The 27,043-nt window shown below is 41.1% G+C and overlaps 2 protein-coding genes and 1 non-coding gene across 4 annotated transcripts; 1 reads left to right on the top strand and 2 right to left on the bottom strand.

Moving 5' to 3' along the window:
- Nucleotides 1-2,942: 2,942 nt before the first annotated feature.
- Nucleotides 2,943-10,756, bottom strand: LOC147334438 (PRELI domain-containing protein 1, mitochondrial-like). 2 transcript variants are annotated; one of them, XM_086287335.1, is made up of 5 exons: nt 10,665-10,756; nt 9,344-9,569; nt 6,350-6,463; nt 4,151-4,260; nt 2,943-3,490 (listed from the first exon to the last, which is right to left on the bottom strand). In XM_086287335.1, the coding sequence occupies exons 1-5, from the start codon at nt 10,754-10,756 to the stop codon at nt 3,403-3,405; spliced, it is 630 nt and encodes a 209-aa protein (XP_086143461.1). In that variant the 3' UTR covers nt 2,943-3,402. The 2 variants fall into 2 exon arrangements, with proteins under 2 accessions (XP_086143461.1, XP_086143462.1); XM_086287336.1 differs by having other exon boundaries at nt 2,943-3,494; nt 4,182-4,260.
- Nucleotides 10,757-11,176: 420 nt separating this feature from the next.
- Nucleotides 11,177-11,248, bottom strand: trnag-ucc (transfer RNA glycine (anticodon UCC)). Its single transcript has one exon. It is a non-coding gene; the product is annotated as a tRNA-Gly (tRNA).
- A 2,972-nt stretch (nt 11,249-14,220) lies between these two features.
- LOC147334436 (uncharacterized) lies at nt 14,221-15,944 on the top strand. Its single transcript, XM_086287334.1, has 4 exons — nt 14,221-14,470; nt 14,620-14,871; nt 15,424-15,513; nt 15,685-15,944. Exons 1-4 carry the CDS (start codon nt 14,341-14,343, stop codon nt 15,942-15,944), a joined length of 732 nt encoding a protein of 243 aa, XP_086143460.1. The 5' UTR covers nt 14,221-14,340.
- Nucleotides 15,945-27,043: the final 11,099 nt, after the last annotated feature.

Here is a 27,043-nt window from a genome sequence, read left to right as displayed (position 1 = left end):
TACAGTTGTGGTCAGATGTTTATACACACTCATCATGAATGTCATGGTAATTTGGTTTTTTTAAATAAGTTATTGGAACTGGCCTTTTTCGATGGTGGAATGATGGTATAGCATACATCTTTAATTACTTTAAAAAATAAGAGCTGGGTGCTCAAGTTTGAATTTATTTGGAATTTTCTCTAATTCACACAGGGTCGAAAACTATGCATAAAGACTTAAATATATACTTACATCCTCACTAGTATTTGGTTAAATGTCTCAGAAGGTTTGACCTCAACCAAACACTTTTGGTATCCATCAACAAGCTTCTGGCATAATTCAGGCTGGATAATTGACCATTCATCATGGCAGAATTGGTAGAGTTTATTTCAATTGGTTAGTTTCCTCGCAAAGACCTGGCTTAGCTAATGTGAGCTAATGTGCTTTGAATGTGCTTCCATTTGAATCGAGTTTTCGTTTGTGTTTGGGATCGTTGTCAAGTAAAAAAAAAAAAGGAGAGTCCTGTATTATTGCATCCACATTGTGTAATGTACCAGTAGCAATAGTGTAAAAACAGCCCCAGAGCATGACGCTACCACCATGCTTGACGGCCGCTGCAGTGCTACTCCTCCAAACACACCACCTGTCATTTTGGCCAAATAGTTCAACCTTTGTCTAATAATAATAATAATGGATTGTATTTATATAGCGCTTTTCGACACCCTCATAGCGCTTTACAATTCCACTATTCATTCACTCACACACTGGTGGAGGCAAGCTACAGTTGTAGCCACAGCTGCCCTGGGGCAGACTGACAGAAGTGAGACTGCCATATCACGCCATCAGCCCCTCTGGCCAACACCAGTAGGCAGTAGGTAAAGTGTCTTGTCCATCGAACCGGCAACCTTCCGGTTACATAGATGAGCTTCCCAACCCGCCGCCCCGGTCGTCTAGTCTCATCATAAAGATGTTCTGCAGAATGCATTTGGCTTGTCCATATGGGCAGCTACAAATTTCAGTGGAGTTTGAAGGTGTTATTTTTGGAGTAGGAGTTTGTTTCTTGGTCAGCACCCTCTCATTCCGTGGCAATTTAAAACTGACGTTGCTATCGACGTTGATGCTGGTGTTCCAGAAGTTTCCTGTTCATGGCAGGCTTGAGCCTGGGGGATCCCTGAACATCCTGACCAATTTCCTCTCATCTGATAGTGACAGTTTGGCTCTTCTTTCAGTCCTTAGCAATGAGACATCCAAATAACTTGTACTTAGATGAAACTGCTTGAACTGATAATCTTGGAATCTGCAGTTGCTTAGAAATGGCTCCAACAGACCTTCCCAACTCATGTTAATCTACAGTTCTCCTTCTTATATCTTCACTCAGGCTTTCCCATTACAAGCATTGGTCAATCCAGTAAGGGCTGTTTAACAAATTCTTTTTATCCGGGCAAAGAGAAACCCACAAGTTTTTTCTCTTTTATTTTCAGGTGCTTACTTTACCATGTAAGAACCATGTAGAACCTTCAGCGTCAAGATGTGTGAATAGATATTATATAGAACACACAGGGAGTGGGCAGAAGTTTTAACACTGATGTCCCTCTTCTAGCCAACATGCAGGACAGTTTATATGGCCAAAATATCTTTTTGTAGCAGGCTGTAAATATCTTTATTTCTGTTGTAAAGTTTGACATTTTGCGTCTGTGGGAACTGACTCACTTTTGGTCACTTTTAGAACCAGTCTGAAGTGGATATTAGAGAAACTGCAGTGTTCAGTGCTTTAACATTAGATTTATTTGTTAGCCCCAGAGGTTGATTTTGCATAATGCAGCTTGGCATGCTGCAATATTAACATACACCAGGTTACTGACAACCCTTTTTCAAGCCAAAACGGATAAGACTACATCTAAAACACAATATCCTCTTTAGCATGAGACAAAACAAAACTCAACTCTGACCTTCCCCTTGGTCTCAATGGGTTGGCCAATTATCCAGAACATAAATCTATTGGAATTTTAAGATCAGAGCCATACCACCAGAAAACAAACATCTACTCAAACTGGCATATGGATACTATGAAACATGCATTTCTACAACAGTCTGATTCTAAACTACCTGAATCTGATGTAAACCCGTTCCTATTGATAGAAAATCTCTTAAGACATTTACTGTGGGAGGTCCCAAAGAAATCCAAGATGACAATAATCATTCAGAGAATTCTACAAAATAAGACAAAACACTATTTCCATATAAAAATATAAAAACAAAGATAAGAAAAGTCAACGTAAACTTAAATTATTAACTTAATATCATGTTTACATTACATAACTGACAAATTACAAACTGCAAACTTAAAAAAAAAATTACTAAAACTTTAATAAGATGATTAAATCAGTCCCAAGGAATCCTGGGAATTATTGTAGTTCATTGCTCTGATTGGTGACTTTGAAAAGTAATCAGTATCAGCTAATGTGTCACCAATCAGAACTGAGGATGAGTGGATGCCCCACCGTTTTAGTGCTGCTCTTCAAACGAGCCATAGAGATTGAAAATGTGACGTCATTTAAGGGTAAAACCGCAAAGGATTCTGGGAATTCGTGGCAAGAGGTACTAGCGCACGCAGGCTTTCAATTGAAATCAGTTACACAGCGATAAAAAGAAACACAAAAAATGGAAAGAAGCTGTTGTATTATTAACTGCAATAGCCGGTCACATGACAGCCACGGGAAGCCGACGGGTAAAGCAGATAAAACAGGTTTTTTGGTTTTTTGTATCACTAATTGCCCAGTACGATTACAGCATACAATATTATTGTCACTGCTACATTTCTGTAATCCGTACCAGAAATTATTTCCACTACTAATTAATTACCATTGAGCTTAAAGGTCCTATTAATAAACGGTTAACGAATGTGTATTTATGAAGACAATTTGTGAGACTGGTAAACTTACCTTTGTTTGTACGATGGTCTTTCGTTCTACACGGTGCATTTCAAGGTCCTGTACCCATCCGTCGGTAAACTGTACCTGGGCTTGTTGCAGTGACCTGAAGTTACTAAACTTCATGAATGTATGCACTGGTGGTGGTGAAAGTTGGGCAGCACGCTAACGTCTTTTGTCCACTCTGTGTGCTCGTAAGGGTCTAACCCTTTCACTCCTTTGATTTTTTTCCACGTATCTTTTCTTTGCCTTTTCGTCGAGTCTGTCTTTGTACAGACCAGCATTGTTATCCTTCGTTTTGTACATACCTTTTTTGGGGGGCAAAGAAAAAGCAAGAAGGTATTGGAACCGGAGAATGAACGTTTTGCAGTGCTGCAAATACTTGCATTTGATGCGGTACTTGGATTGTTTTGCCACGAGTTCCCGGCATGCAATGCGCAAAAGTCACGTGGTCTGTCAATCTGTATTGTGGGCTTGTTGTTCCTACTGAGGTTCAGACAAACTGTTTGGGTTTCTGGTTGGGGGTCGGCGTGGCTTGTGGTGGGAGGGGCTTTTGCTTCTCTGATGACTCTCCCTGGTCACTAGCTGTGGATAAATAAAAGTAGAAAATGAGGAACTGTCACACTGATCTGAGCCCTGAAGTGAAAAATAAACTGAATATGAGCATAATGGAGCTGAAAATAGGTTTAAGGTTTAAAACAAGAAAAGAAAATGCACAGTTCTCATACCCGGAGTGTACCGTCGTCTTTTATATGCAATCTAAGGTTTAAGTTCTAATGACCGAAAATCAGGCTGATCTAAACTACATCTACATAAAAAAGTCAAAAGAGAAGACTCATATGACATTTGTTATTCATATTTTAATAAATAAAAAAAAAATGTGAATCCTGTGACCAAATCTAAAAATCAATGAAAAATTTGACATCACTCTAAGCCACCACCAAAGGTGTGCAATACAGTAAATGTTGGTCTCAATCTGATACTAGATTGAGACCAACGTTTAATGAAATGCTCTAAAAGTTAAATTAGACAAAGATGATCAGAGAAAATAAAAACCATAGTTTTTAAATGATGATTTCCCTTTTTAAGAAAGAAAAAAACAGCGGTTTTGTGATAGGCTGACGTTTGTTTTCTTGGTTTTAACTGGATTTCTTTTTACAGTTTCAGGACTTTTGTACAAAAACACATAGCTTGTGGTAATTAAGCTTCAGGTTTTGGTGAAGCCCTCAGAGGTGAAATACAGATTTGTGTGTGCATGTATTTGTGACTTACTCTGTAGCTTGGAGAGAGAGTACTCCAGCCCTCTCATGGCTTTAGCTTGGTTACTTTTAAACCTGGCGAGACCGAATTCCTGGCGGAGAAAGACAAAGAATTAGTCAAAGATAAATACCCGCACCATACGTTAGCTGTATATAGATACTGACGAAGTGTCACATAGTTGGTATTGGTATCTTGGCTTGGCTTGAGAGCCAGGAGGTATTACTTCACAATGTTCTGAGTGTTTGCAGACAAGTCAGCATCTTCCATGCAAACTATGGGCGACAATGGACAATCTGATAAGAGACCAAACCAATCGCAGACAGAATTTTGGTGCAGCACCCTCTTTGCAACGAATTTCCCCAGCAACAACTCGCTAACTAGTCAGGGGTTTTATTTATGACCTGCATTGCCAAGGAGTAACCGAGATATTAGCTAAGCCAACATGAAGCTATGTAACAAGCATAACAACCCAACTGCAAAAATAATGGAATAAAATTATAATCGCAAACATGCAGAACATTAAGGCAAACTAAGCAGCCGTTATCAAGTTCGTGTTGACCACACCTCCAGCCATTACTGGGGATCTTTTATAGAGATTGAAAATGTGATGTCATTCTGGGGTAAAACCACAAAGGATTCTGGGAATTCGTGGCAAGAGGTACTAGCGCACGCATGCTTTCACATGAAAACAGTCACACAGGGATAAAAAGAAACACAAAAAATGGCGAGAAGCTGTTGTATTATTAACTGCAATAGCTGGTCGCATGACAGCCACGGGAAGCCGACGGGTAAAGAGATTGTTTATGGGATTACGTCATGGAAGAGAAATTGTTCAAGCCATGTTTCCGAAGTAACAAGAGCTGACGTATGGCCTGGATTGGAGCAATTTGAAGACCAAATATAACGTTTCAGAACACTCCAGCTCACATGTTAGTCTGCTCCAAGCATTTCCACAACAGTAAGTCTTCTGTTGTAGTTATTACGTAATTTATCATAACATAATTGGTGATGTAGGTTACAAGTAAGTCTTATATTGATTTGAATAGAATTCATTGCGCTATGCTGCTTTGTTCACTGTGGCTTTGCGGGCTAATGTTTGTTATGTTTTGTAGGAAAACCAATGCAAAATGCTGGAATGTGATCCAGACTGAGCACCCTCTATCAACCTGGATCATACTGAGTTTAAAGCTGCTACCACAGCCAGATTTGATCGGTTAAGAGAGAGCGAGATCAAAACAGCCACGAAAATCCCGCATATATGTGCCCAAGTGTTGTTTTCAAGCAATCAAGTGATGAATAACTGTTTTCTACTATGCTGGTTTCCAATGTTGTTGTTGTTGTTTTTTTGTTGTTGTTTTTTGCATTGTTGATTTGTTTTTTATTGAAGCAGCTAATAAAGCATAATGGAATACAATTTTGCCTCTTTCTTGTAAGATTCTATAATAGAATGAAACAATAATGCCAGTTATAAAGAAAGACAATAAATTGAATGAATTATGAAACACTTATTTTTTTTCTATTAGATCTGAAAATGTTGTGTAATACTACAACCTGAAACTACAAACAGATTTCGTTGGCCTGTACAGAAGAAAAAGGGAAAAAAAATGTAACAACAGCTGTGAAATGGAATAGTCCAAATCACCAAAAGTAAACTGGACCTGGGCTTGTTGCAGGGATCTGAAGTTAATAAACATGAAGTGCATACACTCACACTTAGGACCATACAATAATAAATATGTCCGTGATGAAAGTTGGGCAGCACGCTAACGTCCTTACTCCACTCTGTATGCTCGTATGGGTCTGACCCTTTCAATCCTTTGATTTTTTCCTTGTCCTTTTTTTTTGCCTTTTCGTCAAGTCTGTCTTTGTACGGACCTGCCGTGTTGTCCGTCGTTTTGTACATAACTGTTTTTGGGGTAAATAAAATGCAATTAGGGATTAAAACCACAGAATTAATGATTACCGGTGCTGGAAATACTAGCGCTTGATGCAGTGTTTTGATTTTGTTGCCACGGGTACCCACAAAGCAATGCACGAAGGTCACGTGGTCTGTCAATCTCTATCAGAAATACACTAAGAGAAGCTGGTGTGTTCTTTATACTTTAAGTGATAGTAGGTTGAGTTTGGGTTTTGGTGGCCAATTTTCCCTAGGACTGAAACATTTGTATGTTTGTGTATACCTGTATGGGTCGACCCAGTCCATATACAGCTGTGGAGATCCAGGCCTCCCTCCTCAATTTGGTCCAAGATGGCTGACCATGGTTCTCTTCAAACAGACACCGCTCCACAACAGTCTTAGAGGCAGAGACGGTAGAAAATGTACAAAAAAGCCCGTTTTTACTCCAAACACAAACTGTTCAAGCACAGGAAAAAGTATTATATTCAACCCGGAGGGCGGTGCACTTTTGGACGGACCAATCGGAGTCTACGCTGCGGGACTGTTTTGATCACGCGGACTGGGAAATGTTTCACGTGGCTGCTAGGGACATTGATGAGTACATAGACTCAGTCTGTGGATTTATCAGGAAATGCGTGGAAGATGTCGTCCCATCCAGAACAAAAATAACGGAGTCTTCATTAATCCCATGCAAACGTACACCTATCTGGAATAACCCTGACATATTACAAAACAATAATATGATTAATTTCCCAGAATGGAGTTGTAAAGGAATTAAATACTTAGAACATATACTAGAGGGAACAGAATTTATTCCATTTGACAGACTAGTTGAACAATATGGGATCAACAAGACAAGGTTTTTAGAATATCAACAAATTAAATCCATAGTAAAAAAGAAATTTAACCTCAGTCAAGTTGAATTACAAACACCACTAAGTGCGGCACATTTTCTTACTCTTAAATCCCCCAAATTATTATCTAAAATATACAGAACACTTTCTAAATTAGATGAATCAATATCCCTTCCTACTGCAAAGTGGGAAGCAGATTTATCAGTCAACCTAGACCAAAACTTCTGGTCTCAGATTTGCTTAAAAACTTTTAAATTAATTAAAAATCCCAGTCTGCAATTAATACAATACAAAATACTTCATAGAGTGCACTATACAGGTCATCGGATGTTCAAGATGGGCTTTACATCTTCCAACAACTGCTCACACTGTCAAGGCAACACACCAGACAATTACATCCACGCTCTTTGGTTCTGTCCACCAGTGCAAAAGTTTTGGCGCGAGATATGTGAAGACTTATCAAAGTGTCTGAAATGTAACATTCCAACTTCCCCCTTAGTGTGTCTACTGGGCAGCTTAGATAATGTCACTTCAGAAAAGAATATAGCCCATATGATCTTCACTGCCCTATGCATAGCCAAGAAAACAGTCCTCATGAACTGGAAAAATAAAAATAATCTTAATTCTAACCAATATAGAAATTATTTTATTTATTGTTTACTCTATTTAATTTGTAAAATATGTGTACACACACACACACGTAGAAAAATATTTAGTATACACATCCAGAAATGCATATACTATTATATATTGTACATATATTTATTAGTTTCAGATCAGCCATTCTTGTATTTTGCCTGTTTACATTATTGTATTTTGCACAACTCTGTTGCTTATGAAGCTCGCACACAAGAATTTCACTCACATGTGCTGTACCAATGTACCTGCACATGTGATGTGACAATAAAAGTGATTTGATTTGAACTTAGTTAAATACTGAAAATGTTAAAACCAACCAGACTGTAAGAGGCCTTGTAGTTTTCCAGTCAAAAAGCATTTATACCTGTGTTCAGTGCAGTTCTTTAAATCCGCAAATTCATCCATTTTCTTGTCCTTTCTGAGATGAGCAAAAGTGGAGAGAATGGCCTCATTTAGGCAACTATCTCCAGCCTTTCCAGCAAGGCATTCCCAGTCCAGTCCTGTTTCTGTCACAGGTCTCCTCACAGCTGGACATGCCCAAAACCCCTGACCTAGTCCATCAAAGTCTAGATGTGCAGGAGATCTCCTATTCAGGTGCTCAAACCATGTCAGCTGGTTCCTCTATTACAGTGGTTCCCAAACTTTTTTGCTGCCTTTGTTTTACAACACGCACGCACACGCACAAACACATCCTCCAACCACACACGCCCATATTTTGCTCCATTGTGGTTTCTTTCACACCTCAAACATTTAGTAAACAATTAAGCAAATACAAGTAACTTGCAATAAATTACAGGCAGTAAGAAAGTAAACTATTACACTACGTCCACACCTACACGGGTATTTTTGAAAACGCAGCTGTTTCGTTGACACATAAACAGCATTTCGAATCACCAAAAACGGAGATTTTTTTAAAAACTCCTTTTTTTCCGTTTACGTGTGGACGAGGAATACAGAGTTCGTCACGCAACGTCAAAGGTATGTGCCTTTTTTCACGTCACGCTGTGCGCACGTTATTGTTTACATGAGATGAATTGCAGAATGGCAGATAGAGACAAAATACTGTTAATCTTACTGTCTACAGGTTTTACACACTAACATATACAAACGCAGTTACTGTCCCTCCATTTAGAAAGGCAGAGGCGTCACGGTGTGATTATTTTACTGTATGTGTAATAATATTCAACATTGCTATCAATGCATTTTTCAAAAAATGCCTCTCTGTGCAAAATGGGTTTAAAAACATAAACAACTGTGGGATACTGTTTGTCCGTGATAGGGAGAGCACAGTGCTGCTCCCAACGCAGGGAAAACCAATCCTGCAGGGGAGACTTGTGCACTTGGCACTTGTGCAGGTGAAACCAAAGGGCAGATATGCTTCGCCAGATTTTCTAGTCTTTGGCTTAGAATGAAGTTGGTTTGGAAACATATTCAGCGATGCTTCATCTCCTGCTTTGCATTTCTGTGGGCGCCCTGTGCTAGCAGTGTCCAAGAGTTTTGTTTTCTCTCTCCCTCCCTTTTCATACCGCGCCCCCCCTGCAATGGCTCCACACTTTGGGAAGGTCTGCTCTATTACATCTATGACCATGATCTCATGCTTTCATGCTATTCACAGCTCGTGGCCATTTTCTGATTGGTTATCTCAAACTGCAAACTGCCCCATTCAAAGTGGGAGAAATCGCTTGATGACAATAAGACCATCAATCTGAACTCTATCCTATCTGTCATGGGGTGGGGGTGGGGGGGTTAATTAACCACAGTGATCTAATCAGAGCGCATCTCACCATCAGCGTGTTGTGGTTCAGGTTCCAGGTCTTGGTGATGAGCGTGTGGGCCTGAGGGTCCACGATAGAATCTTCCAGGACGTAGACCGCCCGAGCCATGTGCATGGAGAAGACCCGCTCCGCCCAGCCCGGCAGGCGGTTGGTCTTCGTCAGCAGTCGCCTGGACAGCAGGTGGTTGCTGGAGGTGACCTCGCGGTATAGGACATCTTCCGTGAGTACATGGGTGCTGGTACACCAAAACAGATCTATTTTTTTGAGAACACTCACACATTCTGTTTTTTTAAATGTCTTTTATTGTTTAAAAAACTGAAGTTCTCCAAACAACACCCAGGGTTGATGCAGTCAAGATAAAAGCACGACAGTTTGGTCCACTTTGTCCATTGTCTGGAGAAAATGGACTAATGTGTTTTTTTTTTCTTTTATTGTACTAGATAATAAGGTGACATTTTTCACTGTTTTATAAGGGAAAAATATCAGATTCATTGATGGAAATTACTTTGCATATTCACTGAAACAATCATTCATGGACTCATTCCGCTTCCTGGGTACCACCATTACCCAGGACCTGAAGTGGGAGCCCACCATCACCTCCGTCATCAAGAAAGCCCAGCAGAGGATGTACTTCCTGAGGCAGCTGAAGAAATTCAACCTGCCAACACGGACGATGATGCAATTCTACACCGCAATCATCGAGTCCATCCTCACCTCCTCCATCACCGTGTGGTACGCTGGAGCCACTATCAGGGACAAACAGAGACTGCAGCGTGTTGTGCGCTCTGCTGAGAAGGTGATTGGCTGCAGACTCCCATCTTTGCAGGACCTGTACACCTCCAGGACACTGCGGCGTGCAGCTCGGATCTCAGCTGACCCTTCTCACCCTGGACACAGTCTGTTTGACCTGCTCCCCTCAGGCAGGAGGCTCCGGTCCATTCGCACCAGAACCTCTCACCATAAGAACAGTTTCTTCCCCTCTGCTGTTGGACACATGAACAATAAACGTACGACTGTTCCCACCACTAACACATGACCCTACGCTGTGTTCACTGCATCATTCCATGTTTGGCACTGATCACCACCTGCACTCTTTCTACGTAGCACTTTTAATTCTTATTCTCATGTATATATCTCATGTATATCTCATGCATATATCTTTCTACGTAGCACTTTTAATTCTTATTCTTACTTTTATTTTTTCATGTCTATTTAAGCGCAATTTATGACAGTATGTTTGCACTGAAGCACCGCAGCAATTTCCTAATGTTGTAAACCTGCTCAACATTTGGCAATAAAACCCTTTCTGATTCTGATTCTGATTAATTACCTGTATGGGTTTGGGTAGCACTGCCAGAAGGCAGCCAGCACCTGATGCCACGGGCTCTTAATGTCCACCTCGCTGTGGAAATACCTCCCCATGTCGGCATGTACTAACAGAGCTCATTCAGCAGCTGCAGGAACAACATAAGAGACAAGTTATATATTTTTTAAATATATTTTGTATTTAGTGTCATGAGTTCCTCTTCATGTTTAAGTTTGTAGAATAAAATTCCTGTCCCGTTGGTATGAACACTCACTGAATTTGATCACGGCAAGCAAGAGAGGATAGGACAGTCGTGCCAAAGTCCCCATTAACAGGACAGACAGCTGATTGTGCCTGCATTAGTGCCTGAAAATCCGGGTAGCTTTAAATTCTAACAGTGTGTTTAAATGACTTTAGTTTTCATACCACAAAAAGCTTTCAGACACCAAATGAAAACCGTTGGGGTGAGCACGTTTCTAAATATGCAATTGTTAACAGTAGAATCTAAAGTTGCCACTTTAGTGAAGAAATGACTTTGCGTTGGCCGGGAATTGAACCCGGCTCAATTGCTTGGAAGGCAGCTATGCTAACCACTATACCACCAACGCTCACATCAGCAGAGGGGAAAGTAGAGCGACTTATCCTGTGATTAACACAATACTAGTACTTCTATGCAATGCTTTTCGTCATAGCATTTGTTTACTGTAAAAACTGTTAGCTGCGACCGTTATTAGGTGTTGCTACAGCTCCGAGGCCAGCATTGCTAATCCCTTTGTTTTATAACCGCACTTCACCAGCGGGCTCAAGCTAGTTAGCTGTTTAACGCGGTCGCCGCTTCGTCATCGTCTTCTTTTTTTTTTATCTAAATGCTGAAGTCAGCGTCCGAGGTTGCTAGTACAAACACCCTCTACCGTAAACGTCGCAGTCTGTTGTAGCTGCTGAGGAAGCTAACAGCTTCGGCTAGCCAAGTAACGGACGTACCTAAAGCGCGTGTTTCTCAAAGCCCGGCGGACTGTAAGGGAGCCGGCATGGATAAAACACAGAAGCGAGGCAGTTCGGGGGTTTCTTTGTAGCAGCTGCTTATTTGAGACAGAAACAAAGAAGAAAAAAAGTGGACCCAGGCGGTCATACGTGCACTTACCGCCTTTTTCCACCAGATGGCAGACTAGACAAGCAGAAATCAGGTCGCGCTGCTTGGTAAACGGTTCACGACTAAATCCACATGATCTGCAGACCGCATGAAGTTTGGAGGTCTGTGGCAACTCTGCAAAAATTTGGTGCCCTCTGTGCACTCACTCTGTCAATTTACATGATTTACATATTTTAGTCTAGGCAACCCAAAATGTGACGTTCACATATGTGGACGCCAGGTTCTAGGAGGTTAAAGAAGTCCAGATGCTTTTCCTTCCAAGCTCCTTAGATCACAATACAGTTTCTCTCAATCTTTTAAAGTGTAAATCTGTCTGTACGTGCTGGTACCACTTCTGTCTGTTGCACTTATTTACTCTAGGATGGGTGTCAGCTAACAGAAAAGGAGTAAATACTTTTTTCCATTGTTACAAAATAAAATAATAAATAAATAACTATACTGTACAGGCAAAAATATTCTACAGACACTTTTCAGTTGTGAATTGAAGCAGGCCTGGTCAGATTTAGAGCAAATCTAAGTTTCAGGTGATATATCCACTTAGACTATGGTTTAAAGATCTAATGTTTAAGAGAATAAAGTTGTTATGATGAGATTGAGCAGTGATTGATCCCCTGGACTTGCTTGATACCCTGCACTTTCCACGGAATTCCTATCACATAAGCTGGCCCTGAAGACCTGCACTTCATGTTGTTGATGAAAAAAAGACAGTTGAAAAATGCAAGAAATGTTTAAGAAATTCTAAGATTTTTTTTTTCTTGGGCAGCACGGTGGCACGGTGGTTAGCACTGTTGCCGCACAGCAAGAAGGTCCTGAGTTCAATTCCAACATCAGGCCGGGGTCTTTCTGTGTGGAGTTTGCATGTTCTCCCCGTGTTTGCGTGGGTTCTCTCTGGGTTCCGGCTTCCTCCCACCGTCCAAAGACATGCAGCTTGTGGGGATAGGTTAATTGGATAATCCAAATTACCACTAGGTGTAAATGTGCGAGTGAATGGTTGTCTGTCCCTGTGTGTTGGCCCTGCGACAGACTGGCGACCTGTCCAGGGTGTACCCCGCCTTGTGCCCTATGACAGCTGGGATAGGCTCCAACGCCCCCCGTGACCCTGAAAAGGATAAGCAGATGGATGGATTTTTTTTTTTTCTTTCGCAATCACTGTTTAAACATAACTACCAAAAGAGCTGTACAGGAAAGGAGTGTCTCCTGTCTGGTAAAATACCATGAATTCAGTCCAGGTTAAATGACTCAATAATATGGGCTGCACCCCATAAAGTAAAGCAAACTTATCTTGTAAAATTAGGGTGACCATATTTTGATTTCCAAAAAAGAGAAGATTTGGCTTAGTCAAGAAAAACTTTAATAATACAATTGCTTAAAGAAAACTTTAACATATTTAAACGATAGGCTTTTACAAGTCAACAACTGCAAAAAAGAGGACGGTTGGTCACCCTAGTAAAATGGTGAAATATTATCCGTTCATCCATTTTCTTCTGCTTATCCAATGGGGAAATATTGTTTTTCTGAAAAATTCTCAATAAATTACTTAGTACAGTGGTCCCTCGTTTATCGGGATAGTTATGTTCTAAAATTAACCCGCAATAGGTGAAATCTGCGAAGTAGCCAACTTTATTTTTATACAATTATTATAGATGTTTTAAGGCTATAGAACCCCTCACAACACACTTTATACACTTTTCTCAGACAGGCATGAACATTTTCACACTTTTCTCTCTTGTTTAAACACTCTCAAAGTTCAAACCTTTGTAGAAAAATAAGTCCAGTATTATAGAATGAAACCAAAGAAACCCGCAGGTGACTTTGACGGTGCAAAACGTTTCATCGCCATTGTTGTGTTTGTTGGCGAGAAAACTTACAAACACACAGTACAGCACTTCAAAGCCACACTGGTAGCGATCAAAGATTTATTTAAACTTGACAAGCTGGACACATTCTGTAATGTACAGGAGACACGGCACGAGATTGATTGACAATGGTCACCCTGTACACCTCTGACTTCTGCTACAACTCTGAATTATGCCACATTCAGAAGTTTGCAGATGACACAGCCATCATGGGGTGTATCTGGGATGATCAGGAAGAGGAGTAGAGAAGTCTGGTGAGGAACCTTGTCGCGTGGAGTCACACAAACCACCTGCAACTCAACACCTCAAAGACTAACGGTGTGTTCACACCGAACGCGATGGACGCGAATAGAGCGTCAGGTTTACATGTAAAGTCAATGGAAAGGCGCGATGACGCGCGATTGCGGGTCCCGCGAAAATTCGGAAGCAGATTTGCGTCGCGAAAACGCCAAAACGCGTGAAACGCGCGTCAGTGTAGCGCGTCTGGCGCGTTTGACGCGCGAATAAAACCACGCGCGTCAGTTTTTGTGTTGCATTTTGTGCATACGCGCGTTTCGCGTCTACCGCTCGAGTTGGAAAAAGCTGAACTCGAGCGTCAAATCGCGCCGCGACAACCAATCAGGAGCCTGGTGACGTGGCTCTGACCTAGGTCAAAGGGGCAGATCCAGCCAAAGCCCTTCATTCTTCATTCAGTATGGAGGAAAAGCTAATCAGCGCTGTGGCTAACCACCCTGAGCTGTATGATGCCAGCTACTATTTTTACCGAGACAGGAATAAAAAGGACCTAGCTTGGAGACACATAAGTGAGGAGATCGGGCAACCTGGTAAGTTCATTCCTTCTTCTTTTTAATTTTCAGACTGACCCGATGAAGCCGCGCAAAAGCTAGCAAGCTAGCAAGCCTGCCTACTGTCCCGCGATTTTCCCACTGTTGTACAAATACCTTTCCGCTAACCAGATAATGCGTTTATTCAGAGGACATCTGCAGGAGAAAGTGGAAGAGCCTCAGGGACACCTATAATAAGGAGAAGAGGGCAGAGAAGGAGAAGAGGAGTGGGTCGGCAGCAGGATCGGGGAGGAGATGGAAGTTCTTCGCGGTCATGGGGTTTCTGGACCCCTTCCTCACCCCGCGGGAGACTAGCGGTAATATGGTGCGGACCGTGGAGAACTTCTCCCCCGAGGACCAGGGACAGCCCGAAGAGGCAGCAGGGGAGTGTCAGTCAGAAGGTATGTTTACAATGAATTAATGTAGGCAGTTAATTAATGCGTGTTGTCATACAGGAATATATTTTGTTTATTAATAAACAGTATACAGTAGTCCCGCTGTTCATCCGTCACTGCCTCGCCTTTTCGCTGATTTTGTTTTTATTGCACCGTACAGCATTGCATTCTGCAGCCCAAATGACAAATCTCCTCCGTGTCGTGTCTCCTGCGCTTGCCAAACTTATCATGTTTGGTTTTGATATCCATCATGTCCAATAGAAAAAAACAGCACAAAAACACTCTTAACTATGACCCTCATTCGGAAATATAAAACCTGCACCGGGGAGGGAAAAAGGCGCACAAAAGTGGCGCCGCAGACGGAGAAAAAGCGCGGCATAATACGTTTTAAAATCGACAAAGGTTTGCACTTTGAGAATCAACTTGTGAGAACTGTGACTACTGTTCATGTGCTGCAATAAATGAGAGACCACTGTATATAATAATAAGTATATAATAATATAATATTCTCTATGACTATTGTCTTCAACCTGTTAACATTTAATATTGTCTTGATAGAGTCAAGTAATCATGCAGCAGAGTCCTCCCATGTTGCTTCTCCTGACTCCCCAGTCCCTGGTCCCTCCACTCCTGCTGCTGCACCCACAGGTATGAACATCAAGCACTGATAGCTTTTTACTTGCTTGAATCCCCTTGTGATCACCTTTACTAAATATCTACAACCAATCTGTTCATATCCTGGTTTTCTTCAATTTTGAAAATGAAAATCTAGTAGCAACCTTCTCATTTCTTTGTGGTGTTTTGTTCTGTGTTTTACAGGCCCACAGAGGAGGACAGCTCGAAGGCGGGCGAGGGAAGGGTCCCAGGACGGTCCATCGGCGGTGGAGCTGGCTATCCTGGAGACCCTAAAGAGGCCACGCCCGTCTGCAACTGAACATTTCCTCCTCAGCCTTGTTCCTGCTCTGGAGAGCATGCCGCCTCAGACACGAGAATTCGTGAAATTCCAAATTTATAAATCAGTTTATGAAAACAGCACAGCTGTGCTAAATTTGGAAACATTGGACCCTAATGATCAGTAGTTTTCTGATGAGGCAGCAGCTCTCCAGAGCAGAAACAATGTTCTTATGTTTATCCTCCTTCTCCCTGAGGCTCTTCCACTCCAAGCTGGGTCCTTTTTATTCCTGTCTGTCTGTAAATAGTTAAATTTCATATATTTATGTTGAATCTTTTTGTTACTGAATTTATATCTTTTATCAAATAAACATTTATAATGACAAATGTCTTTGTTCTACTACACAGCAAATATTGGCACCCGACTTGACAAAAGTAGAATTTATTTCATATTACACTAATAACAAAACATACTAATACAGTGGGATGCATAAGTTTGGGCAACATTGTGAAAAGTAATTATTTTCCTGTACAAATCGTTGGTTGTCACAATAAAAATTGTCAGTTAAATACATCATATAGGAGACACACAGTGATATTTGAGAAGTGAAATGCAGTTCACTGGATTTACAGAAAGTGTGCAATAACTGTTTAAACCAAATCAAGCAGGTGCATAAATTGGCAACACAAAAAAAGAGAAATAATATAAATATGTAGTGTATATCAATGTGTGTGTCTCCTATATGATATATGTAAGTGACATTTTTTACTGTAACAGCAATTCATACAGGAAAATAATGACTATTAATAAGGTTGCCCAAACTTTTGCACCACACTGTATACAGGAACATAGTGAAAACAAGTTGCAGAGTAAAAAGAGGTTAGTTTATTTTGGCGTAGAGCTCCATTTATTAAGAAAAATTTAAAAAGACAGGAACACTCTTTAGAGGTTTGTGGGTGGCTCTTAAAAGAGCCGTTGTGGGGAAGTCACTCAGACTTCAAACAGGCTACTCCTTTGGTTGCCAAGACACGGCTCCCTCTGCCGAGAAGTGAGCCATGAACTTCTCCCTCACCAGGACAGCCTCTGAACGCGATGGTCCTGAAGGAGTCCCCAGTGGCAAGGAACCTGGACAAAATTGTTTAAAATGAGTATTATGTGTACTGCAGTTACAAAATACATTATTGAAATTCCAAAATTCCAAATTACAAAACATAAATCTTACATAAAACATTTTGTAATTATAAGGATAATTACATGATATATTTTAGATATAATCCAAAACAGTCTGCGGTGATTATATACAAATATTCAACTATCCCAGAATTAAACCAGGTCTAAATAAAAAAAAGGAGTGAGTATCACTACAAAGATTAACCCACATTGGTCCTAATACCAGTTTGATATCAGCAAACACCGAGAGCATACCTATGACACCACAGCCATGCTATCATTCAAACACTGATAACAGCATAAATCGAATTAAATCGGGACTTGATGAGACCGTCTGAGTATCACTAGGAATATTATCGGTAAACACCGACAGCATTCACTGTTAGCATAGCACATCCATGATAGCAGTGTATAAATGGATGGTTTAGCATATTAGCACAGGTATCAATAAAGGACTACCGTATTAAATACTTTTACTAACCTCAGGCAGACGGACAGGCGCTCTGCAGGTGGGATTGAGCGCCTGTAGTTGGTGTCTAGGCGGGCGATGCTGGGACCGACGAGGGAAAGCAGGTTCTCAAACTGGCCGACGGTGATAGCGCTGGAATCGGCCGTCATCCAGGCGCAGCTCCTGGAGCAAATGGTGAAACTCACCAAACTGCTCACGCCTCTGGAGGACCTGATGGACCCAGGTACGGCGAGGACGTCTTTTACGCTGCTGCTCTGCTCTCCACAGTAAATAGAGAAGGGAGACTCTCTCTTCAAGCGCTAGCTCGAAAGCTGCCATCTTGCAAAGATACCGGTCTGGCACAACTTCCTCCCACATTCCTCCCACATTTCCGGTTCACGCGCGTCAAAATATCATATTTTGACGCGCGATGGATTTTTCTTGGACACGCGTTGAGACGCGAATGTACACGCGTCAATTTAGGGGCGTTTGGGGCGTTTTATTCACGTCCATCGCGTTCGGTGTGAACACACCGTAAGGAACTGGTTGTGGACTTCGGGAGGTCCAGAGAAGGTCCCCTGCCGGTTCAGATAGAGGGGGAGGAGGTGGAGGTGGTCAACAAGTACAAGTACCTCGGGCTGTGGGTGGACAACAAACTGGACTGGTCATGCAACACAGAGCACCTGTATAAAAACACCCAAAGCCGACTGTACTTCCTCAGGAGGCTGAGGTCTTTTAACATCTGCAGGAAGCTCCTGAGGATGTTTTACCAGTCAGTGGTTGCTGGAGTACTTTTCTATGCTGTGGTGTGCTGGGGGAGCAGCACAGCAAAGAAGGACTCATCCAGGCTGGAGGAACTGATCAGGAAGGCTAGCTCTGTGGTCGGCATGAAGCTGGACACTCTGGTGACAGTGGCAGAGAAAAGGACACTAAAGAAACTGCTGGACATTATGGACAATGCTGGGCATCCTCTGCACACGGCCATAAACAACCAGAGGAGTCTGTTCAGTGACAGGTTGCTTCTCCCAAAGACAAGAACCAACAGACTTAAAAACTCCTTTGTCCCACACGCCATCAGACTGTTTAACTCCTCTCTCGAGGGGAGAGGGAGGGGAAACAGGAGGACAAAGGAGGGGGGAACAACTAAGCTGTAGCGCCTCTTCACTTCACTGTGCAATACCTTTGTGCAATACTCTTGTTAATAGTCAACGGTGCAATAGACCTCAATACTTTAAATGTGCAATTCACTTGTATTTTTATTTTTATTCCTATTTATTCTATTTATCCCCTTCGTATATTTTATTTATATATCTCTGTATTTATATATGTGTGTGTGTGTGTGTGTGTGTGTATATATATATAATATTCTGCTCACGCTCTGTAACTTCTTTTTTTTTTTTTTTCTTATCTTATCTTATCTCTCTCTTATCTGGTCTACAGCCAATCAGGATGCAGAACACAATGTGCTGAAAAAAAAAAAGAAGAAGAAAAAGAAAAAACTACGGAGCCCTGCAAGGGACATGGGAGAACAAAAATGAAGATGAACTTTTGCGAGATTTCGCAAAAGTAACTCGGGATCTCGCAAACGTTTTGCGAGATCTCGCAAAATAGGCTGCATCCTTCAGAGGCTGCCAGCTTGAAGCTGACGACCCAGGCGACGAAGGCTGGCCCAATTCAAAGGCTGCTCCAAATGTGTCCTTTGTGGGCCAGCCTTTTCAGGCGAGAATCTAGCTGTGTACACTTCAAATATCTGCTTGTTTTATCAAGACATCACATATTTGCAAAGGTGCTCCAACGTTTTTGGAGATGTCTGTTACCCACCAGTTTGAAGTTTTGCGAGATCTCGCAAAAGTTCATCTTCATTTCTTTTCTCCCATGTCCCCTGCGGGGCTCAGTAAAAAACAAAGCATGCAAAATTTCATGCGAAACAGCAAGGCAGCGAAAGGTGAAACGTGTTATAGTGAGGGACCACTGTATTGAAAAATTAATTACAGTATAATTTGTTTCTCCTTTCCTGTAAAATACCTACAATTTAGGCCCTATTTAAAATTATTTATGCAGTACTTGAATGTAGTTAAATAAGAGTTATCCTCTTATTCGAGTGTACCTATTTTGCCTGGTGATTTTGTCATTATACACATTAGACAAAGAAATTTAGAACCAAATTTTACATTTCATACTGGTGTTTACTATATTATACTATGTGTCTGTATCAAGTATCAGTGTCTCCTTTGTCTCCTTCTTCTTGGCTTGGTAACATGTAACAACTGAACATGTTGGCATTTTACAATTATCCCCTCTTTCTGTCAGCATTATAGATTCAGCTGTGTTGTAAAGTTAATAGGCTAAATAGGATAAGTGATGTGTCCTAAAGTATCCTTCAGATCAATGACTAGATGCTGAAAAAAAAAAGAGCTCACCTCTTGGGTCGCAGTTGCCTTTGTCTTCATCCACAAGTACACGGTTAATTTTTAAAACAGCTCCCCCAAGTTTCTTTAAATAAAATACCCCCATCCACATAAAACTAAAAAGAAAAACCCATCTCAAGCGTTGTCAAGACCCAAACAAACATATAACCCTAATCTGACTGAAAATCAGAATCAGAATCAGAATACTTTATTGATCCCTAGGGGAAATTATTTTTTGTTACAGTGCTCCATTATAAACTAACATTAACAAGACATACACTACACTAACTAAGAATAGCACAATATATACACACACACACACACACACACACACATATATATATATATATATATATATATATATATATATATATATGTACATAAAAGTCACTTATCAATAAATAGCTGAAAAAGAAACATGTGTACACAGCAAATCCAGCATGATTTCAACACTATTAAAGTGTCTATATGGGTCCACACCAGAGAGTGTTAATTTAACTCTTTTTGGAGAGTTGGTACATTAACTCTGATTTAGTGTTAAACACCAAATCTGTCTGGAGTTGATAATTTAACACTTAGTGTTAAGAGTTTATATATTAACTCTCAAAGAGTATTTTAGTTTAACTACGTAAGAGTTATCTTCTAATTCATTCTAAAAAGCGGGAATTTTACTGTTCTGAACTTCTAGAAATTTCTTTTGGAAATAAACATTTACTAAAAAGATGCAATGGTTTTTGAAAAACATTTATTCTGAACTGTGCACCACAATTTCAAAACATTTTCTGAAAGATGTAACAGTATACATGTTCTCACTTTCATTAGAATTTTGTTTATCAAAAGGTCTGACATGGTAAATGCAAATAACAGCATTCTCATCTCTTATTTCTTCAATACAATATGCACGTCCTTCATTCATCCCTTTGTGGAACTTCAACGCACTTCTGCTCTCCCCCATATTCCATCTTCACAAGCATATCCTGTGTGGAGATTGAATAAAAATTAGTTGACACTAATTAATGGCACAAATAATCCAGTAAACAATTGCAGCACAGTAAAAAAAAAAAAAAAAAGGAATCCTCTTTGAGCCATTACTTGTGTAAAGTATTTTCCCAAAAGACAAAGACACAGGCAACAGGTAATACTGAACTAAATGTAAAACCTCAACCTTTTTAATTTTTACCTAAACCGTGTGCACAAAACTCTGGAGGGATCTAAATGCTAACGTAGAATCCAGTCAGGACGTCTGCTACTGCTGTTTGCTCGTTTTTTGTTTTTTTTTATGGGCGATCGTTTTCAGGCTTCAAGTAGCACCATTATACCAACATTTCACATTCTAGACATTGTTTTAGGTGTATTTGACCAAAAGTTTGACTGAAAATTCACATGCAAGCTTTTTTCAAGGCTGTGGTATTTGCCGCAAACAATACCTTTCAGCTAGCTAAAACAGAATATTATGCTATCACCGAGCAACATGGCTAATGCCTTTCACACAGCTTCGTCTCAACTCCAAAGCAGAGGCGGAGCCAGACATTTGAAACACCCGGGGCTTAGCCCTAAAGGGTAGTATGCATGTGGGATTTTTTTTTTTTTTTTTTTTTTGAGGGGGGGGTGTAGAAATGACTGAAAGATTAATAGGCTCTGTTTTGAGTTTTGTTCAAAAAAGAATGACTTCATATAGGGAAAAATATATATCACATGTGCAGGACACCTTAAACTAGTTTTTTAATTAAGCAGCAAGGCAGAACAAAATCGGGGCTGTATCAAGACACAGGGACTAAACCCCAATTCAACCAGACCCAGAACTGATCCGGAATTAAAACAGGACTACAAGAGTTCAAAATCAGGACTACTGAGGACTTAACCAAGACAGAACCAGAATCAGAACTAGATGATAGTAGCACTAAAAATCATCATAGACCTGCACTACACTTATTTTTTTAATTCTACCAAAGTCCACTATTTAGACTGAGAAAAGTTTATATAATTATTTAGCCTTGTTGTGCAAACAAGCCTGCATAACTTAATAAATGTAGAATTTGAAAAATAGCAAACCTAAAAAGAAACACTAGGTACGAGATACATGAGTACCTATGATACAGTGATACTTTTGGTAAACAACCATTTGAGTAACATGTGTGTCTCACCTGCTCTTGTTCATCTCTGTTCTGTCCTCATTCTCCATCTCCCTCTCTGTTCCTCTCTCTCCCTCTTTGTGCTGACAATCATCAAATATACAGTTGAAACCACATATTTATGTACTCTTCAGATCAAAACACAAACACTTTTTTAATTGTAAGATCAAATCAGACTAAATGTTTATTTTTTTAGATTGATAAATATAAAAAACATATTTGTTAACTTTAAGAGTAAAGAGAGAAACTATCTGTATTTCTTAATTGCAAATGGCACCAAATTGTATTCAAAACTGAGCCACACTTATGGAGCTCCACAGTTCTTTTCCTGGTGTTTTGGTTGACATCTCTTGATTTTCCCATGTCAAAGAAACAGGCTCTGTGTTTTGCCTTATATGCATCCACAGCTGTGCCACCAATTTACTCACATGGACTCTACTAACCTATCAGAAGCTTCTTCAGCTCAGAATGGAATCCTCTGGAGTTTTCTTATTAATTAACAATAAACGTAGTGTATATGTACTCCTAAATTTAATGAAAGTGATAAAAAATAGAAGCTCTGTCTCTCTTTATTCTGACATTTAACAAATTCAAAATATATTTCAATATTTATCTAAAACAAAAGTTTACTCTAAATTGATCTTGTACAGTAAAAATGTTTTATGTTTTCTCCCTAAAGTGTATGTAAATATCTGGTTACAAATGTGAATATCCTGCTGTGTACTGAAATCCCTCTTGTTTTGCATAGAAATATACTGAACAACATACAAAGCATAATATATAAAATAACATTTACCTGAGTTTTTTCTTTGAAAGAACCCTCTAATGTCCATTCTTATATTTCAGTGCATTACTGAAACCGATTTAGTCGGGGAGGGTAAGAACTGAAAATATGAAATAAACACACGTAAGCTAAGACTCTCTAAAAAAAATAGCATTTGTTCGGCTTTTCATTTCGCCATTTGTTGATTCACTTGAAGAGCAAGTAACGTAATATTGGTCAAGTGATCAGTTTGATATCAATCTTTCGTGATGCACCATCATATTTACATTATTTGTACGGTATGAATGATTTTCTTTGGTACCTGGTCAAACTTAAGCTCTCCTTAGTATGGTTGGCTGGCTCCGTCTCTCCAACAGCGCACTCACTGCTGGCAGCAGCTGCCCCGCCCCCTCGCTCAGTCGCTTAGTGCCTGAGCTCGGATCATACCAATATCAGGGGGGATTCACGCACAGTCGTAAATTCCCACAGTGTGCACTATGTGCTTCGAATATTGTGTGTACTTTTTGTTTTATACAGTTGTCAGCCAGACATCTAACTATGAAAAAATTACACTCCAAAAGACCCCGGGCTTCTGACAAAACAACCCGGGCTTAAGCCCAGTAAGCCACCCCCACGCTCCGCCCCTGCTCCAAAGAGCCACAGAAGTAAAAGCTCATGATAATAATTGAAACAATCTTTGAAAAAATGACTGTGAATTTACTCTATTGCTGTCATAGCCCCTGTAGGAGTTCAGAGTTAAGAGGTCAAGAGTTAATGTTTCCATTGTAACACCTCCAGATTTGACAGAGAAACACTCATTTTTAACACTCGATTTTAACTACTATCATTTTACACCTCAGAGTTACATTAAAATAATGTGACTCTACTTAGAGTAAAATCAACTCTACTTTTGCAAGAAGACTATTAACACCAAAACATTTAACACTTTTGAATTTGCTGTGTAGCTGTAGCAGCAAACAGTGTGTTAAGTGGATGCGTTGTACAGGGAGATGGCCACAGGCAGGAAAGATTTCCTGTGTCGTTCAGTGGTGCTTTTCAGTAATCTCAGTCTCTCACTGAACGTGCTCCTGTGACTGACCAGCATGTCATGGAGTGGGTGGGAGGTGTTATCCAACATTGTCTTTATCTTGGACAACATCCTCCTCTCCGACACCACCTTGAGGGAGTCCAGCTCCATCCCCACAACATTACTGGCCTTACAGATCAGTTTATTAAGTCTGTTGGCATCTGCGACTCTCAGCCTGCTCCCCCAGCATGCAACAGCATAGAGGATCGCACTGGCCACAACAGACTTGTAGAAAATCCTGAGCATTTTCTGGCAGATGTTGAAGGACCTCAAAAAATAGAGACGACTCTGGCCCTTCCTGTAAAGTGCTGTGGTGTTTTTAGCCCAGTCCAGTTTATTGTCAATGTGTACTCCAAGGTATTTATAGTCCTCCACAATGTCAACACTGACCCCCTGGATTGAAACAGGGGTCAAGTGTTTCCTGGTCTTCCTGAAGTCCACGATCAGTTCCTTGGTCTTTGCCACGTTGAGCTGCAGATGATTCTGCTCACACCACGTGACAAAGGAGTCGACCACAGCCCGGTACTCTGTTTCATCATCCCTGCTGATGCATCCAACCACCGCAGAGTCATCAGAAAACTTCTGAAGACGGCAGGTCTCTGTGCAGGGACTGAAGTCTGTGGTGTAGAGGGTGAAGAGGAAGGGGGAGAGGACAGTCCACTGTGGTGCCACTATGCTGTTGATTACCTTGTCAGACACACACTGTGGGAGACGTACATATTGTGGTCTTCCTGTCAGGTAATCAACAATCCAGGACACCAGAGAAGCATCCACCTGCATCGCTGTTAACTTATCACTTATCACACACACACACACACACACACACACTCTTTGTTTGTATGTAGACGTCCGTCGTATGTTATGACCCTATGCATATTCATGTAACCACAATAAAAGGAGTGCTATGGGGAACCTGGCTGGGAGTCTGACGGAGGTCAAGTGGTGGAACGACACTTGGCTCCAGGCAGGTCTCCCTCATGCATGAGTAACAAGAAGAACTTTGCCTACTTCGTGTCTTGCTTGCTGTGTAATTATATTGTCTTCAACGTTCCAGCGAATAGGTTCAAGCTACAAACCTATCATTAATTGGTCCTTTGAGAGCCGGAGCCCTGGAGTCGACATTCACCAAGGGGAGAAGAGACACGCTGAAAGACTGACGTCAGCCAGGAAGTTCCTGTAGTAAAGTCCCGAGACGTGAGAGTTTGTCATCAGGCCAGTGGATGAGCTGTCTGTTTTCTCTCCTTGATGAATGGCGATCGGCGGGATCCGAGGCTATACTACACGCTAAGCAACACCGAGTAAGTTTAGAGTCCAACTCTATAACTGTACGTCTTCGCCGCTCAGTGGGGCGTTGTCCGTGGCCGCTTAGTGGGGATAAATTCGCAGTCTTAGTGGGGCGATGTACAAAGCCGCTCAGTGGGGTTTTTTTGTACAGAAGCATTAAGTCGCAGAGTTGCGCAGTTCGAACTTTTTTGGTTCGCCGTCTTAGTGGGGAGAAATGTAGACCGCTTTGTGGGGTCCGCCGCTTTGTGGGGTATTGAGAAGTTCCGCGGGGTCCAGATTGTGCTGGACAATAGCCCTTTTTTGTGTTGTTGTTGTTGTTGTGTGAGTGTGTAAGGAGCAGAACACGTGGTCTGTGACGTCAGCAGCTGTTGTTGTTATCATGAAATCCTAAGCAACCAAGAGTGTGTCAGAGGGTGACAGACGTTTATGCTGGACTTTGCTCCTGGCAGCACAAAGTATTTAAATAAAAATAAAAGAGAGCGACGGCTCCATGGCTGCGCGGGTTTCACGCGGACCTGAGCCGTGCGGTTAATCGCAGGCTTATAAATGGAAGAGATTCAAATGTTAGAAGTTTTCAGAAAACACATCAGCCTTGAAGAGCGTGTGGAGAAGGCCAGCCCACATCAGCAGCACTTAAGATATGCTCTGGTGAATGGCTTTCCCCCACCCCTTGCTGACACAAAATGTTTATTCTTTAGCTTGTTCGACAACAGCCTGTGCTCCAGACCATAGATTTAATTGAGGTGGATAGTTGTTAAAAGTAATCTGCATTAAGCTTAGGGTTGCTCAAATTCAGTACAATGACATATGAGATGAAGTAAAATAGGCAAATATTTAAACTAATGAAGTGCATAGAGGCACTTGACCTGTGTGAAAGACTGTCGTCTTAATATGAGCCATTGTTGAGATATAGAGCACACCTGTGAAAACAACTGTTACGGATTCAAATATTGGGGATGGATACAAGAGGAAAAGCCAAAAGAAAAACACTGGTCCGGCCGGGTTAAGTCAAACAATGATTTTAATGGTCACACGCGTAGGAGATGGACACTGTACGCAGACAGCCTCAGATCTCAAAATGGTGGAGCATTGATCAAACTCTTATAGCCTCTAGTGGCCCCCACCTAATTATAAAAGCCTAAACATTCACATTCTTTCTCTCACACAGCGCCTAAGCTACGGCCTTGGCTCCCTGTTTATCTGCTCCTGCTGAGATGGGGCAGAAAACTGCAGTATGTTCTGTTCTCTTCTAATCAGACAAATAAGGCGATGACTTTCTGCGAACAGTATTTCTTATAACTCAGCAGTATAATGCATCATAAAACAATATCATTCATTCACAATAAATCAGCAGTCTAATGCAATGCAAATCAGTTTAACAAATGCAATAGTTTTCACCTTCTTCTAATTCAGGAGAATAATGCAAACCAAAACTACATAATAATTCACAATCTTTAATTAGGGGTCTAACATGGCATACAATAATATTATAATCCCACACTCCCCCTGTTGAGCTCTTTAGAATAAAGAGCTCACCTACACCCTGCATTCCAGTGTGGCCGGGTTCATTTCTTCTTACCGCTCAGGTCCTTTGTCCCCCTGTTGGGTGAACCATATGTGAGATGGCCTCTGTGTTTGCGCAGTTCAGATGCAAGAAAAACTATTATTACAACAGTAGTAGGTACAGATGACACTCCCCAGTTCTGCCACAGCTTTATTTTGGTGCTACCTTATACCCTCCAGACGTATTCAGACTAGAACCCCTGTCCGAGGAGCTTTTAGCCTCTATTTTATTGCTGCAGCTACCAGTGTCGTCCAGTTGGGTGATCATCTGCTCGTCTTTCTTCAACCTCAGGGGTTAGACAACCCTTCAGTCGTTGCACAGATCAGGGGATTATTCTGCCCCGATTTCAAACAACGATCTGTGTATCCTCCGGTCCTGTGTATCCTCCAGAAAAAGGAACAGGAACGTGTCCCCCTTTTGACCAAGAGCC

The sequence above is a fragment of the Aulonocara sp. 'chitande type north' Nkhata Bay genome, linkage group LG3 (genome assembly GCF_057382095.1).
Source record: "Aulonocara sp. 'chitande type north' Nkhata Bay isolate Kocher_YH1m ecotype deep benthic linkage group LG3, A_spYH_male_GT1.1, whole genome shotgun sequence".
In the NCBI taxonomy this organism is placed as follows: Eukaryota; Metazoa; Chordata; class Actinopteri; order Cichliformes; family Cichlidae; genus Aulonocara; species Aulonocara sp. 'chitande type north' Nkhata Bay.
This window is presented reverse-complemented; position numbering and strand designations above follow the sequence as displayed.